The sequence below is a fragment of the Penicillium rubens genome, assembly GCF_028828025.1.
Source record: "Penicillium rubens strain IBT 27055 chromosome Unknown utg000002l_segment0_segment0, whole genome shotgun sequence".
Classification (NCBI taxonomy): Eukaryota; Fungi; Ascomycota; class Eurotiomycetes; order Eurotiales; family Aspergillaceae; genus Penicillium; species Penicillium rubens.
Window position 1 is genome coordinate 1,135,946 of NW_026890600.1, and position 17,040 is coordinate 1,152,985.

Below are 17,040 nucleotides of genomic sequence, written 5' to 3' on the forward strand. Positions count from 1 at the left end.
GCACTTCAGCGGTTTCGCAGAAATGATTCGTCTGGACCGTGAGCGACAAGATGATTGGCCGAAATCTTCGTTCAGGTCGCTTGCCCAAACTTCAGTTCCTTCAAGTTGTTAGTCGTTGAGAATACTGTAGATAGAACTCAGTAATCTCGCGTACGAATGCTTTCTTCTCACGTAATTGGTTACAGTAGAGTCATCTAAACTGAAGAGAAAATTATTTCTAGCTTCTCCCGTTTGACAATTGAAGCTAGGTGGGATGAAGTGGCAGAAGAACTTCGCCCACTTTGTAGCTAAGTATATTACTCGGTTGCCTGGGAAGGCAGCCTTGCTCAGCCACGCGAGACGGTTTAATAAGGCAAGACAGGGTTACTTTCCTATAAGTACCCCTTCAGATACTCCTTCCCCACATCTCTAGTAGATTTCACACCTCTTGTGTTTGCCAAATAAAAACCATGGTGAGCTACCAAAAGCGTCCTGAGGGACTTAGCTAACTTATTCTCCTCCATTAGTCTCTACGTCAGATTTACCCTCCCTTCGGTGAGAATCCGAGCGGCCAGGCCACTATAGAGTATGAAAAGGAGATATTGTTTCGCAACCACGGTCGCTAAATCTACCCAGTATTATCGCTGTTCACGGACTCGATTTTATCGATATGAGCGGCAGATGCTCGGTATCTTCTTGGCGCGAGCCGTTAGATGAGTCTGGAGAATTTTGGCCCGTTGCCTTTATTCGGGCGCACGGCTTGAGAGCACGGCTGCTGCTGTACGAGTTCGACTCAGTCATGACTTTCGGTGCTGCTCCAGAGAGTGTCTCGCGAGAGGCAGATGGCTTGCTACACCAGATTAGCACTATCCGACCAACCGATGTATGTGACAGCTTCTGGACTTTTTCAGTAGCTTGGAAAATAATAAAAACAGCATCCGGATGCACCAATCATATTTTTGAGCCATGGCTTAGGGGGTATCCTCGTGAAACAGGTATGTGAAATGGAAGAGGAAGCGAGAGGTGTAGACTAATGATTATAATAGGCCTTGGTGAATGCGTCTCAAGGCGATCGATATTGCGGAATCAATAATGCAACGTAGGTCCAAGAAGAGAAACTTGAAAGTGCTGCGAACTAACTGCGCTAGACGAGGTCTTGCATTCTTTGGGACACCTCACCAAGCGCCATCTCATAGATCACCTGGTGTTATTGAAACTGTATTCTCTTTGGTTTCACCACGTATACCGATACGATCGCCGTATAGCCCGGAGCTTCCGATAGTCCAAGGATTTCGTGACCAAGTTGAGGATTACCAATTTATTTCTTTCTATGGCGACTCGGATGAGGTGAGCTTTGCGCCCCAGCGAAAGGTCTCATCGCTGACATACTTAGGCGGTCCCATTTTCTTCTGCTGTCATGAACCTAGCAGGCAATAGGGAGACGCAGGTGCGCCTGAGCTCAAATCATGAAGACCTATGCCGTTTTTACCAAGGCTCGGATAACTACAGAAAGGTAACGCGGAATTTACTTCAGCTCTGTTCTGCCTTAGCTTAGTTCCGCTCGATGCCCTGATGCGGGGGATCAGTTGTGAACCAATCAAAATCACTTTAAGTTTTAGCACAGCGGTGTTCGTGTCTCAGATTGCAAACTTCAGCGACCTCTGGACTGCTTCCCCGGCAAATTTTGCTAGCACAGGAGAATATTCTCCTGACCAATCTGTCTCGGTGCTTCCGAACCGACTCTAAAGAGAACAAATGTGGTTTAGCGCATCACTGGCCATCCCCTAGTAATTAATAAATGGGTTAATGCTCAAGGGCGGTGCCATTCAACCATTCGATCGTTTTTGACGGATGAGATTGGATGAAGGAGAAGTCTCGTGATCACAGGCTCTCCTGGTGAGAATGGGTCTCTGGAATGACCGAATGACAACATTTATGTCACGTGAGCCAACCGATTTGTTCATTCAGCCTCTCGCTCAATCCCAGAGAGTACCATCCATGTCGTCATGATAGTTCGGGAGTATCTGCGTAAATTCAAAGGGTGCATATACTACAACAATTTCAATACACCAGTACCCGTGGGGTGCATATCAATTAGGGGTCGGCAGCTCCGTAATTCTCGGCCATGGTCTAGCCAAGATGAATACGTTGGCCTTCCTTTTATAATTCTCAAACAAGTTGGCTTCTCTAGTCCTTGTACGTCCGTCTTCCCAGCCTCTCAGCACCTGGCACGCTTTTCGACCTCGTGTCCGCTCGTATTGTGGTGTGTTCCCGGGATATACTGTACCCACAGGACACTGAAAAACCGTTCAAATGAATTCTGTCTCCCACCGCAGTAGATTTGAGGTCTATAATACTCCGTACTGATTCACTGAAGTTTACACAACGACGCCTGAAGCACCGGCCCTTCAGCGCACCACTAGGTTAACACTAATTGGTTTACGCTCAAAATCAGTACCCCACTTCAGCGCTTCCGCACTACAGTTTTGCCAGCTCTCGAGATGAGTCTCAGCCATGGACAGCGACACAAGACAGCGGAGCGCGAGATACCAGATACTTTTACAGGAACAGCCATCTCTAGCCGCTCTTTTGCTTGATATAATTAACAATGGTCTTTAGGTATCTATTAGGGCGATACCCAAGGAGCTGTGTGAACGTCTGCAGGAGAACTTGCTTGCTGGATTCTGAGTCACCACGCAGCGAGGAAGTGGCAGACCTGTTTAATTCTAGTCCAATCAAGACAAGGTGGTCCTTCATCAGACGAACGAGTTACTGATATTAGCCGATTAATCGCCCTGCATCGATTAAAACTTGCTGCCGCAAAAGAATCTTTCACAAGACCTTGCTCGAATGCTGCTGCATCCTTGAAGCGCAGCCACTTCAGTATATTCTGTATATAGCTAGGTGCTTGCGAAGACTTGATTTAATGCTTCCCTTTGAATCACTTATGGTCAGATCTATATAGCAGCCTTTTATTTAGCTTTGCGAACCGTTTAGACCCTACGAGCACTTCATGCCTCTTCTAAATTTAACAACCTTGGGATTGCAAGTCATCCATCATCAAAGTCACCGTCAGAGCTCTGTGTTGATTCCCCTTTCCTCGACGGTTATTCCGGAAATTATTCGATGGGTTTGACAGCAGAATCTATATTGATGTACTAGAAGGTGATAAAAATAAATTCCTTGATGCAACTGCGGTTCGTTTGTGGGGGGAATCGGACAGCGGGTGGCCGAACCCCAGGATCACATTTTCCCCATCCTCCCTATCATTGGTCTAGGAACCGCTAGCTTACTATGCCTGGGTCATTCACGGTTTACGAGCTGTGCGGCCTGGGTGTTTCCAGAATACGCCAAAAGTATTTGTCTGAATGCTCTCTGGCTTCATGCATATAACACAGAATTTAAAGTATTGGACGTAAACAAAGCTAAGGCTGAATAGGCTAGTGACCATGAATAACGGAACATATTAAAAGATATGGAAAAGACATGCAACTTCCCTTCCTCGAGCCTAGATAACCTCAGATTTAACACCTGCGCATACTCTAGAGCACGACATGGGGATGCCTGGTAGCGAACAATACATGTGATGTCTCCTGCGTCCAAGCCCTGGAGCGTTCCCAGAGGAACACGTACAGAGAGTGGAAGCTAGGTGGCGAGAAACAAGCATAGGACAAATTATAACATCATTTCTCAAATCTTTAAAATACTGTCTCAAAAAATGGGGAACAAATTATATAACATATCAATGCCCCTATTGACTTTTCCGCTTAATACCTGGGTCGTATGTTTCCTTCCACAATTGCAAACCCTTTTGAGCTATCTCACGCCATTCTGGAGCTAATTTAAGCTTGCCTTGTCCTGGAAAACTTTCAAGGTCCTTCTCATCCTGAACCCACTCAAAATTCTGGTCCTTATCACTCAGCGGAATCTCGCTCCATTCATGATTAAGTTTCACCCTATAGTTGGGCTGGTACCAGGATCGATCGTCCATTGTCCCTGTATGCTTGTCAAAATCAATCAGGCTTAACTCACCCTTCAGACCAGTCTTTTCCTCTAGTACACGCTTGCCACCGTCGGAAGGTTTTTCACCAGCAAAGACCTCTCCACTGGGAATAACTAATTCATCCTGGTTTTCTCCCCAAGATCTTCGCACAAGAAGAAGCCCAAAACAAGATACCACCAGTAGAGAAGCTCTAATTGAGCTGGGTTCTCTATTAATAGCAACAATATCTTTTGACTGACTGATGCGGGGGGCAGGCACATTATTTATGAAAACTTCATCAGGGGGTATGCTCTGCAGCATAGATGCAACAGCGCCTGCAGGATTGGCAGGATATCCAGAAAGGTGTCCCTTGATATCGAAATAAGAAGCGGGATAAGGTGCCTGAAAAATTGCGCTTGCATAATTCTGGCCGAGTTCTCCCAGCTCATGTTGCTCCCAGGTGATGCGCAATGTATCAGGCTGGCGGATGAGCGGAGTGTAGAACTGAGTAAAAATAATACTTCTTCCGCTCAGTCTTATCATGATTTTGTCCTTATTACTATCAGCGGTTGAAGATGGTTACTAAATAAGGCATAACTTACTAGGAATATAAGCCCCCAGTCCCTTAAAACAAAGGCATGAGCAGTCTCAAGAAATTCTCCTTTCCAAACACCACGCAGGGTGTACTGTTCGATCCGATCTCTGTCAATCGATTCGACCCGAGGTTTGTGCTGCCGGATAAATTCCCTGGCAATTTCCTTAAGACGATTGTCGACAATGTCATCGGTAGGTGCATAGTAGTCGCGAACGTGGCCCGTTTCGTTCATATCATTAGCGATAGTAATAATTTCATCGACCATATGTGACAGACTGGCGGAAGTGAGTTGGAGCTCTCCTCCTGATTGGTTTGATAGCAGACTGTCAGCAGCTTTACGAACAATCTCTAGAAAGGGATGATAATATGAAACAAGCTTGCTTGAAATCGTCTTCCGTTTTGTGGCGTAACTTGAGAACTCGGACGCAAGCACAGAACTCACGCGGACAAAGCCTGAGTTTTCAATATCCAGGTTGTCTGCTCTCCTAAATGCCCGATCACAGAAGGCCAGTATCAATTTCTCTTCCGTTTCCAGTCCAAGAAACATGTCTTCCAGCATCGGCATCTGTTTTAGTGCACTGTACACAGTGGGACCACTACTCGTCCATATGGAATAAAGGGCTGTTCTTGCGTCGCGTTTCATCTCTTCCTCGGGCATCTACGCCTGTTAGCGGGGCAATAGAAAGGTAGAAAGTACAACTGACCTCAAGCATTACTGGAAAGCATTTCATTGTCGTCTGGCCTCGGCCAAGGCCCCCTTGTTTTTCCAGCTCGCGGTATCTTCTCCTTTGCTCGGCACTGCGGTTTCGTCTCTGTTGAGCTTCACTGGAGGCAGACCAGATGTCCACTCCGGTATCCCTAGGCGGGGTGTTAGCGAGGAAAAGACCTAGCAACACAGGGGCTCACATTTCCGCAGATGTTCACTTAATCTGAAGATGACGAACAAATACCAAGCAACAAGCAATGTAAACATAAAGAATGATCTGGATATCGGATTCAATCCCTTCCAGCGGTATGAGGCAGTGGCACCCTTATATATCAAAGCTCTAGAGGCCTCAGATAGGCATTCCGGACCAATTTTCTACCAACTGCAGTGGAGACCCCTAATCCCTGTCCCCTCACCACGGCAGCAGCTATACAAACCACGGCATAAAGTAATTTCGCTTGTGGATCTTGCTGCTCCAGATTTGAGTTTACCCTAAGCAAAGTACATGTGTGTCACATCCCTGTCATGGCCCACCCAGGCATTCCGGAAATATCTCACGACGACAAACATGAAGATCAGTACATGCAGCAAAGAAATACTTAATATATACCACTTGAAAAAAAGAAAATAAAGAAAAAGAAAAGAAAAGGCTAAGTGGGAATTGATCCTTCACGAATGATAAAACTGCTTCAAAGACGTAGCTCCGCCGGATACGCATTGCACCTCATCGAATGTGAGCTTTCGGGGAAAAGTGCCGCCAGCAGTAACAACAGTGAAAAGCCCCTCTTTCCGATTAGGCTTTCCCTCATAGGCAGCAGATTCTATTCGAGTGATCTTCCGCAGTCAGCTTCCCTGGCATCAAACGTAGAGGGCATATGCTCACGGATGGAGGTAAGGCCGGATTCTTGGGTATACTGGCAAAAGGTCTTCCGATTTCTGATAGGCTGGGAACTTGGCCTTGGTCTAGCTCCGTGTGGGAAAGAGCATCGGCTTTAAAATTCATGCTATCAGGCTCTACCCCAATGTGCTGGTTCTCTGCAGCCTCACCTTCAACAGTATTGACATAGCAGGAAGAGCGGTCCTGTCCGCCAGGGCTTGTCAGTTGGGCAACCCACAATCAGAAGATCCATGAATTACCTTCCAGGGGGACCTCTTGACGTTGCGTTCAGAGCCTCTACTGGGCTTCATTTCCCGCGGAACTGCAGACAAGTCGTGGACTCCTTGTTTCCTGGCGCCCCAACACGGGAAAATGTTGCCAAACCAAGACATAGTGGAAGGAAGCGCGCAGGAGACAATCTGAGAAGGATGATTCGGTGACAATCAAACTGGTCTGTGCCAACTTGCGGTGTGTATCTGGGGACAAGGCTGGATATTTTATAGAATAAGTACCAAAGTGAGGAAGCAAATCCTTTTGCCGGAATAATCTCGAGGTTGCTCCCTGTTATGGTTGGAGCTGTTGTTGCTATATTACACTCGATTACACTCCATTACATTGCATCTCATTGCATCACAATGTCTCCAGGTGCCATAGCCGATGATCGCCAAACCTTATTGTGAGCCGAGCCGGTCTAGACGGATCTCGACTTCATCATCAGCTATTGCATTACATTACACTGCATTGCATATACTTGTTAACCAACACCTCAAAAGTCGCGAAACAAAGCCACTTGGCCCGCAAGAGTCTTCGACATCGCATTACGCAACCTCAAACACTTGAGACCACATCCCAGGGTTATAGGAGGGTGCTTTCGCAATCGTAAATACTCGAATCTCCTTTATTTTTGCCGCGTTGCTCTGGTATAAGGATTGCCAGGGGTCCTCTTCGACTCTTACGACCGAGGTTCGCTTCTCGGATCCTGCAGCGAGTACATGGTATTGTGACCCTGCCGTTCCCCTCAGTTCCCACCACGCCTCGCTATTCTTCATTACCCGTACAACGTATCCATTTTCTCGGAGCTTGCAGAGTGAACACTGCTAACTCCTGTCCTGTCCGGTTTATCTCCAACTGTCAGCAATGCCTTAATGGAATTGCTGAAGGACCCGTTGGGTGGTTGCTCAAGTCTTTCACCTCGTCCACGGTCTTTTCAGAGTTGTGGCCCTGAAGCAAATCGAAGGTAAGAGAATGGACTGTTAGTGCTCTGATATATAAAACCTTGTTCTCGATATACCAAGTTTGGGATTGGATGCACTCTATTTCCTGTGAGATCTATTTACCAGGGCTCAATACGCATTGCTCTTACTCCAGAAGCAAACAGGAAATCAACTTGGCATGATACTTCCGGTACCAGAAATATACCCTCTAGTTATGCTCCTTATATACGAAATATGCGCCGAAGTTATACGAGTTTACACTTCAACACCGGGAATGAGTATAGTGACTAATTCCCGCTACAGAGAAACCGCTGACCATGAACTGTGTTGATCTCAGGCGCTTACCCAGGCGACCGGACTTCCCGACAGTATTTCAATCGCACCTTAGGAGGTATCATAGGTATTGTACTCAGACTACGCCGAACGCACCGTTCTTATGCAGTTTGCCTTATCCCTTCAGTCCGTTGCTAAATATTTTTCTTCACCGCGATCACCGACGCACTTTTGGTCCTTTCCTCCCTCCATTATCTCGGTTCTTTTCGCCCTATCTTTCGTTATGATTTCTTGGTCCGATAGCATTGGAACTCTTTCGATTAACCCAAAAGCTAACAAACCGAATAATTATGCATCTGGTTGAGGGCATGATTTGATTCAAGATCCATACAAGTGCCCGGAGATTCGGAGATTTCGTATCAATAAAAATCCGGTCTCCGACGACGAGGGGCATCCCACTTACCTCATCGGGCACCCATCAGTTTTGCCGTTTACGTATGTCTCTCCTGTCGCTTTCTTTATTCTGCCGTGAAGCTTCAAACTTATTACACTTAAATATTTACTCTACTTCGGCTGCATCCACGAAATCTTACCTTTTCTTATACGCGCAGCTACCTCGCGACGTAGTTTCTGTCACGTCGAAGCATACGCCTTCCACTAGGCGCTGGAGAAGACTTCCATCGGCAGATAATGGAGAAGGGTTTAGCAGAGGAAACAATTGATGAAAAGATGAATCCCAATGGACCCGTGAGTTGAACATTGCCTTTTTCCGTCCTCGTTCTTTCTGCTCTTTAAATAAAAGCTAACTATCAAAAAACTCAACTAGACTATATATGACGTGTGGAAACCGGCAGACGGACTGTTCAAAGCCGAGGCTACTGCCAAAACGATTTATTTCAGATCAAGGAGCGAAAGTTCCGATGGATTCGTGAGAGTCGTTGGAGGGGAGGAAGGATATACAACTGGTGAAATAAGGAGTTTTTTTGTGCCCCCCAACCATAGTTGTGAAGTCCTAGGCTGCGAAATTAAGTTCACTCGAGCTTGAGACTTGTTATCCGAAAATCATGAATTGCTTGCATCAACAATGTGCGATTCACCCTGATATTGCAGGACCCATCTTCATGCTCGTTAGTGGGAATGATAATGGTCACGCAACCTGTAGTGTTACCTCCCTGCGACTCCTCTTTGGCCCATTCTTGGCTAGAGGTAATCCCCTCCAGCATCTTTCCGAGGAACGATGGAATATCATTGCGCCTCACAAGCGAGTATGCAAATTGAATTTCTATACTGGTTCAGCTTGGCTCCAACCAACAAATTGTAGCTTAACTTACGCCTCGGTTCTATGCGTGGGAAAAGCGATTTCATGAAAGCAAGGTACTGACGATTCCCAGCGAAGCCTTGTTCTGCTGCGATGGCTTCTAGGAAACTCTTCGTTTCAGGACCGAGTGTAAAGTAGAATTCTTCGTGGTTCAGACGCATCAGACTCTCCAGTACTCGGTCGAAACTTTTTCGGGCACACTGAGTCGGAGTAATGGACAAAATCGCAGCTAGGAAGAGTTGTTCACTGGCATCCTGAATTGTTCGATAAGCCTTTCGGGATCGTGCTTTCCGCCATTTCGTGACCGGCGTTTCGCGGTCATTAGGGGCTTCGTCGACCCAAGCAAATAAAAGACGACGGTCTTCTTTCAACACCTTGCGATCTTCTATGCTTAGCCCGTGGTTTTTGAGGCTAATGACCTTGTCTCTGATAATACCTAGCGCCATGACTTTCGTAAGCTAGGATCATGGACAGATTGCGCCGGAATGGGTTTGAGTGAAATGCAGGGAAACGCAATGAAATGCAATGAAATGCCAGCACTTCAGGGGATTTATCATTTTCTGGGTAGGGCAGCTGTGCTTTCCTTGGAAGGGCCCGTGCAGGGACTCATTTCATTACGTTGCATCGCATCACATTACATTCCATCTATGCTGGTGACGAATGGTCACGAGGTCAGTGCATGTCTAAGCGCAAAACCACGCTAAAGGTGATCGGTCGAAGCAGTGGGCCTCACCAATCACTTTCCGAGGTTCTCTGGATCCTAAGGCTGTGTAGCTGATCTGGTCAAAAGTCCCGCAATCACAGGCTTTCTGAATCCTACATCTGAACGCTGCTGTATTATCAGCCGTTGCTGTGTCACAGAAGGTGTGACAGATTCTGCGTCAAACTATGGATTTTTGGCACACCAGTCCCTCTGTTTCCGATCGACAACGATGCCGTTTATCCCAGACAGCTCTGCCGCCGAAACGGCATTGTCACCAACTTTCGGCACCTATCTCAATATTGGACATAGAAAAAAGGCCGCGGGCTTAATAGTCCCGTTCAGGGACAATTGGTCATGAACGCTGCAAATCGATGGATGCCCAAAACCTTCAGAGGCCGCGTACTGGATATGGGAGAACTTGGCGGACTGGAAGTCGGCCAGGCGTAAGCAGAAATGTAAGTGGTTGTGGGCGGAGTGGAAGTTGAGAACTTTGATTGGTGAGAATGCAGCCGCCCAACGCAAAAGGATCTTCGTCCGGATTTGTCCTTCTACAGATGCTCTGGCCTCCAAGCGCTGTCGGAGAGGAGAATCCTATTGTCTCCTTCAATTTACAGGCGCCGGGCAACTTCCCGCCGCAGCATGCCATCATTGGCCTCAGAGCCTCGACGCTAGCATACCAACATCGAACTGTAGAGCGCCACGGGATAAGTCGGTTTCAGCCTCTTCACCACCGATTGATTGTCGCCAATGGATACGCGCTCTGCTTATGTGGAAGATGGCCAGTGTTGAGAGATCTCAACTGATGTACTTGGCCCCCGCCCCCGCCCCCGCCGAGCCCCTCCACATCCACTCTGGTGCCAAATCCAAGACGTATGGTGAGCCATGCTTTGATCCAAATGATAGCGAGCGATACGCTTTCTTGTTTCACTGCATGAGTGGGGCCATATTGCAAGCCCTATTGGGCTACTGCAGGACTGATTGGCAATCCGAAGCCGCCTCGACAAGTTTGCCTGCAGCGGGAAATAAGCCTGGACTACCTTATAGAAACATGACACCGTATATAAAGACGTCAAACGACACCTAAAGAATGGCAATACAGACTTCATTCCACAGCCATCCGTCTGCTCCAAGTGAGTGTTAATTCCCGCTCCTGTCGTGATGCTGACAAGCTTCTCTGAACAGAATACATCCAACACTCACCCGACACAACGCTTCCAATATCATGCCTTCCAAGACCCAAAAGTCGCTTGAGGCTCTCATGGCCTACATCAAGCAGTCGAAAAGCCGCCGCACTACGATTTTGCGTGGGCAAGGTGAACCTGGTCACCGGGCTGCCCCAGCGCGTGGGGGTAACCATGATGCGAGAATTGGAAGCCGCATCGATATTGGAGAGATCGTCAAGAAAACTGGCAAGGAATATCGACGGTACAAATTTCAGCTCAATTCGAACGCGGAAGACTCCACTCTCAAGAGAAAGGCTGCTCAGGATTCCCACAAGGTTTATTCGACTGCAGATGTGGAAATTAAAGAGAGTAGGACCCAGGAAGAAGAAGAGCAGGCGATGCGAGACTTCTAGGAGGAAATGTCAAAGAACTTGGGAGAATAGGCACGATTAAGTCATTATAGTTTCAGTCAGATCCGACTCAGCGTCGGAGCTTCTGACCGCTGGTAAAATGTGCTTTGTCCAAGGTCTTCCCCGGGGTTCTTCCTTTCAATCACTCGCACTCAGTAGAGTCTGGAAGACATGGAATATTCTACGCTTATACAAATTAAGACTAGCTCACTTGTTCCGCAAAAAATAACATCAGATTTAGCTGGCTCGTTTGGCTGCTCATCTTGTCCAATCTGATTGGCAAGAGATATAACCGCCGGCTTCTTGGCCGGAAATCGTTCTGCCCGGAAGATCACCGTACCAAGATCTAATTTGTCGAATCCCGCAGCGATCCCCGACATATCCAAGGCAGAGCTGTACCGAAAAGGCCCTAGCGCCTTCCCATGGTCACGTGCTGGCCGTGTCAACTCTCCATATCTCTCTGGCAGACTCCAGCCACTACTCGATCTTCCTGCACAACATCAGCATCATCATCTCTTGGTTTGCGCAGTACAACAGCATCCCCTAGATTGGACGTACTTTCACTCCTTGAAGATCTCGGCACTCTGATGTTCGGGTGATCGAGGGTTACCTGATTTCCCGGGTGGTTTGGATGATCAAGACATTACTTACATTTCGTGAAAAATGCGCCGATCCCCATCCATGCGTCCTTGGTCCAACATTCAGAGTATAATACCAAGCGTGAAACCACAGTGCCGCTTAATTTCTAAAGCTTCACCATTATCCTACCATCACTGTTCCGGGAGCATGGATATAGCCTCTTCTCAGATAGGTAAGCACGCCCATTGGAGCGGGGCTCAGCATATTACTTATGTATATCAGACTGGAATTCGAACGATGAATTCTTCAAATTCACGCGTGGCCGCTTTATTGTCAATGAGGCAGAGAACCTTCGAAAGAGAGAGATTAGATTTGACTTAAACAGCCTCGCAAGAGTCGCCGCAGACTCTGTTGGAGCTGGCCGATGCATTGCTATCAAGAAGTACCCTGATGGCATGTTCAACAAAGCATATCTCATGTGTATGGACGATGGCCAAGAAGTTATAGCCAAGGTTCCCAACCCAAATGCTGGCGTCCCACACTTTACTACTGCCAGTGAAGTTGCCACGATGGACTTTGTAAGTTTATTTTGAGCTCTATTAACACCAAGTCTTGCTAACACGTCTGGTTTGGGAGGCCAGGAAAATTCTTGACACACCAGCACCTCGTGTATACACATGGAACTCGCAAGCCAAATCGCACCCTGTTGGGGCTGAATTTATTATCATGGATAAAATTAAAGGTGTTCCACTATCCCAAGTCTGGAGCACGATGAAATTACCACAGAAGCTTCAAGTGCTTCTTGCCATGACACGCCTCCAGAAGCAATGGCTAAGCGTTACATTTTCACATTACGGCAGCTTGTATTACACGGAAGACGTCCGGCCACCAGCAGGCAATCACTTCGTCAAGGATGGCAAGGTTGTGAAAGATTCAGAGTTTGCCATTGGCCCGGCTACAGGCAGGGATTGGTGTGATGCAGGCCGATCAAACTTAGACGTCGAGAAGGGGCCATGTACGTCATGATTCGTGTTATTGTCATGCAGTCGCTAATAAGTTTACAGGGGTTTCTCTAACGCAGCATCTGCAAGCAGTCGGGGCGCGAGAGGTGAAGGCAACCCAGTCTCTAGAACCTCCGAAGCCGATTGCATTGTTCTGTGGCCCAAAGCTGTACCGACCAGACACGGAAAAGAAAATTACTGCTTTAGCATGGTACCGACAAGTCGTCGGTGCTCTTATCCCAAAGGATACAGCTATCACCAGATCCTGCCTCTGGCATAATGATTTGCATGATGACAACGTCTTCGTAGACCCGGATAATCCCGCAAAGATTACGGGCATTATCGACTGGCAGTCTTGTCACATCTCACCCCTGTTCAACCACAATCCCGATCCAGCCTTCCTCAGTTGGGATGGCCTTGAGCCTGAAACGCTCGATCTGGCACCACAGCCGAAACTCTCTGGACTTTCGCCTGAAGAACGGTCCGCGGCTGTACATGAGTATACCCTTCAAAATGTGTTCATTGGATGGCGAAAACTCATGCATGCAAAAAACCCAGACCTATATAGAGTAGTCGAATTTCGAAGGACGGCAGCGTACGGGCTGATATTTCTTGCTCACCGAATGTTTGAATATGGCGAGGCGCACTTCCAATCGCTTCTGGTCGATCTGAAAGACACGTGGACGGACTTACCTGCCATCTCCAGCGACACCCCATTTCCGTTCGACTTTTCGGAAGCAGATTTCGAGCGTATCAAACTGGATAGCAATGGTGCAGTGGCAGGAACCGATCTTGTTGCGGAGGTCAAGGAGAGAATGGGCGATTTGTGGCCGGACAAGGGCTTCATCGAGCACGAGCGATATGATGATTGCAAAGCTGCCCTCCACGAAGTCAAAGGCCTGATATTGGAACAATTGGCTGAAAATGACCAGGAAAAGGCTGAGTACGAGCGCTTCTGGCCATTTGAGTGATTCTCTATTGTATCGAGGAAGTGGAGTGATTGGGAGGAAAGACAATCTTTCCGATACTCATTATAAAAACGAAGTATCCTGCAGAAAGCAGAGTTGGAGCTTACTGTTCACCCTTGAATCCTGCGTTCGAGATGGGGTCCAAAATATAATTTATTGTACATGTTACTCTTGAAGGTCATCATCTGGGACATCCTCAAGTTCTTGCCCTGCCTCCCAACTTTCTAGCCATTCCGTCAACCCCCTCGGGGGACCGGGCTGATCCTGAAACACTTCGTGGAAGTTCTGGATCATATACGGAGTACCCTTGAACCCCCCGTGCCGGATACCAGGTAAGGTCGGGATCACATCCTTTCCATTGAATGGGATATTGCAGCTTTCCCCTCGAGATCCGTGACGCCAAGATTTACCAACCACCTGATACCTCGATTGGAATACCTCGCCGATTTTCACGGGATAAAATCCATCTGGCGAGTACCCTGACAGTGTTTCTTCCTCGAACTTTTGAGTTGGATCGAGGAGAGGGAAGCTCGACTGGGAGAACTCGCGCACAGGTGACACAGAACGTAGAAACGAGGAACGCCAGGAAAAAGTTTGCCTAGAAATCCGGGACGGCAAGCGGAAGATTGAGGCCATGGTGAGAAGCTTGGGAAGAAATACCTCCAGGCAAAGGAGAACGCAGCCTCATATCTCACAGGCGCCAACGCGATCGCTGTAGGAATGACTCAGCGAGACTGATGTCTGTACGGAGGCATAGTCACATGATCCAGGTCCCTCGTGTCATCCGAAAGGACGCTACCTTGTGCACCCAATAAGATCTATCGCGCTGTGGTACTTCGCTGATGCCGGAGCCTCAATCATCCCGAGGGGTACGTCGACGCCAGCTACGGGGCGAGCAATTGAAGTATATGGTATCTACGAGATTGGTCGATTCGAGGGCTGTTAGCACACCTGTTCCAGATCCGAAAGCCATCACAAAACTGCAGTTCTTCTTGCGGCCAGGGATTGCAAAGACTTTTACGTTAGGTAGCTACTGTGAGGCCAATATTCCCAAGAGTAATAGTGGCTTATTTGCTGCCAAGACGAATTATCATTGCACAGGAAGGTTTCAGAAAAGCATACACAGAGCTCAGACATGGAGATTAAGGCAAATGGTATTAATTGGTTCATCATGGTGAAGACAGCAAAGATGCCCGTGCGAGACACATGACCACACCACTAAAAGGAGACATCTATATAGCGAATCATCGGCGAAAAAGTCGACTACCAAGAACAGCCCAAAGGTACGAGTAATTGAGAACAAGACTTAAACCCGCAATGTAGATGACGAAGTGAATGGCTGTGGCTAGGAAGAAGATCGTCGACCCAATGCATCCGGTGTTCGCTTGGCCGGACAAGCCAAAAACTTCAGCTTTCTTGACCACCGTCCTTGCAGGGACTTCAAACCCCTTTCAGCGAACGTCCGACCGAACTCTTGCTCGATCCTCTCCCACGCAAGCTTTCTGCCCACCAATTCCCGGAGAAGCGCGTCTTCGACAGCTGAGAACGGACGGCCTCGACGGCGAACAGAGAATAGAGATGCTTCGGCTCTAGCCCTTGCCCTTGTTCGAGGACCACCAGGTGCAGCACCTTCAGTGTCTCTCGAGACGATACACGCGGGTTTCTTCTGACTGCGAAACGTCGGTTGGGGGATTTGAGGCGTGCTACATATGCTGATCTCGGTCACACGATGGGTATTTTCGTTTCCAGACAGAGAAGGTTGTGATTCTTCAACCAACAAACCGGAAGCGGCAAGGGTGTCCGGTCCCAACGTGTCTGACGAGCCGTCCTTACGTCCATCAGTGAGATGCTTCGTTTGGTCATTATCGTACTGGCCGACATCATCGGTATCACAGGTGTAACTTCCGCAGGACCACGAGCCTGTTCCGTGATCTTCAGAAGCGGTAGCGCTTGCTTCGTCGGGACATGACCCGTCATCCGCACATCGAGGGCCGTCCGAAGAAACACGGCTGTTGGCAACAGAGCTCCATAACGTATCTGGATGGGGAAAATCGTCGCCATTGATGCTGCCTGTCGCGCCAGAGTCGTCGTTTTCAAGCCTAAGGGATGTATCTGAAACAGCAAGCATCGCTGATAAGCAAGTTAGAAATCAAAGGCATAGTAGATCCTTACGAACCTGCACCAAAAGGGCGGATGACGCTCTCCATGTCGAGACTGCTAGTCACTCCGACTGAGGACACAGTTGTGTGACGGCGCAAAGAAGGCCCTTTTGGCTCATTATTCACAGAGATGGTTTGGCCCTGGTTAACGTATTGTGCTGCCATCTCGCAAATTGGAGTAACAGGCTTGAGGGAATGGGGAGTATAGGCATGGAAGTGCATGGAAATGGGTGGTTTAGGGGGCAATGGGTGATTGATTGGAGGGGGAGGAGCAGCGGACAAAGGGCTATTGTAAGAAACCTGACGTTCCATCCTGAAAATCGAGCAAGGAGGAAGGCAAAGCGTATATAAAGGAAATTGAATATGCTGTCTGTGTCGCCGTTTAACTCGGGGCGGACCAGGGTATTTATAGCCTGTGGATCAGGCAACGAGGGAATTGCCATCCTTGAGATTTCGACGAAGAGAAGTGTCACGCCTCCAAAAGCAGAGTCAGCGCAGAATGGCCCGATTGTGCATCCCGGATCATGCGCCTCGGGTTTTGACGTGGTATGCTCTACTCAGCCAATGCAATCGGCCATTGCAAAGAACTCAATGGGGCATTGTCCACAAACAGTAAGTTCCGGACGCACGGCACGGCAATCTTCCATTAAAATGGCCATGTTTGTAGCGTCATGCTTCCGCAACGCTCTATATCGGGGCGCAGGAAATGGGAAGATCAAGAAATCGGTCACTCGTCGGTCACTCGTCGGCTAACGAGGTTTCCACGAGAATGTGATAGATGATGGCAATGTCGACGAAGGCAGTGGAGCCATAGTTGAGGCATTTATGCCATTGGACATGTTTCTCTGAGACTCTCGTCGCCATACAGGCAGTCCAATCGTAATCCACAACAAGCGAGATTAGTATAGCCGGGGCGAAAGCGGGGGCGCAAAAACGAAGGTGCAGGATGGGCGGACGACGCCCAGAGGTGAGGGGAGAGGTGGAGTATGCATCATGCGCAACGCGTAATCAGGCTTGCTTGGAGCCTGCTGGGGGTTTGGAGGGTCAGCCTCTTGAACGAAGACAGTCGAAAGTGCAGATACCGTAGAAGACCAGCAGGCAATGTTATGCCCC

General features: G+C 48.2%; 7 protein-coding genes across 7 annotated transcripts; 3 read left to right on the forward strand and 4 right to left on the reverse strand.

The window, feature by feature from the left end:
- Positions 1-449: 449 nt before the first annotated feature.
- N7525_002884 (uncharacterized protein) lies at positions 450-1,725 on the forward strand (the record flags this gene model as incomplete). Its single annotated transcript, XM_061212516.1, has 8 exons — positions 450-452; positions 507-565; positions 616-862; positions 915-974; positions 1,026-1,078; positions 1,128-1,326; positions 1,373-1,426; positions 1,489-1,725. The coding sequence occupies 8 exons, from the start codon at positions 450-452 to the stop codon at positions 1,723-1,725; spliced, it is 912 nt and encodes a 303-aa protein (XP_061069537.1).
- Positions 1,726-3,730: 2,005 nt separating this feature from the next.
- N7525_002885 (NUDIX hydrolase) lies at positions 3,731-5,115 on the reverse strand (the record flags this gene model as incomplete). Its single annotated transcript, XM_002558501.2, has 2 exons — positions 3,731-4,465; positions 4,564-5,115. The coding sequence occupies 2 exons, from the start codon at positions 5,113-5,115 to the stop codon at positions 3,731-3,733; spliced, it is 1,287 nt and encodes a 428-aa protein (XP_002558547.2).
- Positions 5,116-8,657: 3,542 nt separating this feature from the next.
- Positions 8,658-9,390, reverse strand: N7525_002886 (uncharacterized protein; the record flags this gene model as incomplete). The annotated part of the gene is made up of 2 exons (XM_002558502.1): positions 8,658-8,908; positions 8,958-9,390. 2 exons carry the CDS (start codon positions 9,388-9,390, stop codon positions 8,658-8,660), a joined length of 684 nt encoding a protein of 227 aa, XP_002558548.1.
- A 1,479-nt stretch (positions 9,391-10,869) lies between these two features.
- N7525_002887 (uncharacterized protein) lies at positions 10,870-11,223 on the forward strand (the record flags this gene model as incomplete). The annotated part of the gene is made up of 1 exon (XM_002558503.1): positions 10,870-11,223. The coding sequence occupies one exon, from the start codon at positions 10,870-10,872 to the stop codon at positions 11,221-11,223; it is 354 nt and encodes a 117-aa protein (XP_002558549.1).
- A 783-nt stretch (positions 11,224-12,006) lies between these two features.
- On the forward strand, positions 12,007-13,771 carry N7525_002888 (uncharacterized protein; the record flags this gene model as incomplete). Its single annotated transcript, XM_061212517.1, has 4 exons — positions 12,007-12,031; positions 12,082-12,377; positions 12,436-12,814; positions 12,864-13,771. The coding sequence occupies 4 exons, from the start codon at positions 12,007-12,009 to the stop codon at positions 13,769-13,771; spliced, it is 1,608 nt and encodes a 535-aa protein (XP_061069538.1).
- Positions 13,772-13,933: 162 nt separating this feature from the next.
- Positions 13,934-14,404, reverse strand: N7525_002889 (uncharacterized protein; the record flags this gene model as incomplete). Its single annotated transcript, XM_002558505.1, has 1 exon — positions 13,934-14,404. The coding sequence occupies one exon, from the start codon at positions 14,402-14,404 to the stop codon at positions 13,934-13,936; it is 471 nt and encodes a 156-aa protein (XP_002558551.1).
- A 709-nt stretch (positions 14,405-15,113) lies between these two features.
- Positions 15,114-16,092, reverse strand: N7525_002890 (uncharacterized protein; the record flags this gene model as incomplete). The annotated part of the gene is made up of 2 exons (XM_061212518.1): positions 15,114-15,898; positions 15,945-16,092. The coding sequence occupies 2 exons, from the start codon at positions 16,090-16,092 to the stop codon at positions 15,114-15,116; spliced, it is 933 nt and encodes a 310-aa protein (XP_061069539.1).
- Between the last annotated feature and the right edge of the window lie 948 nt (positions 16,093-17,040).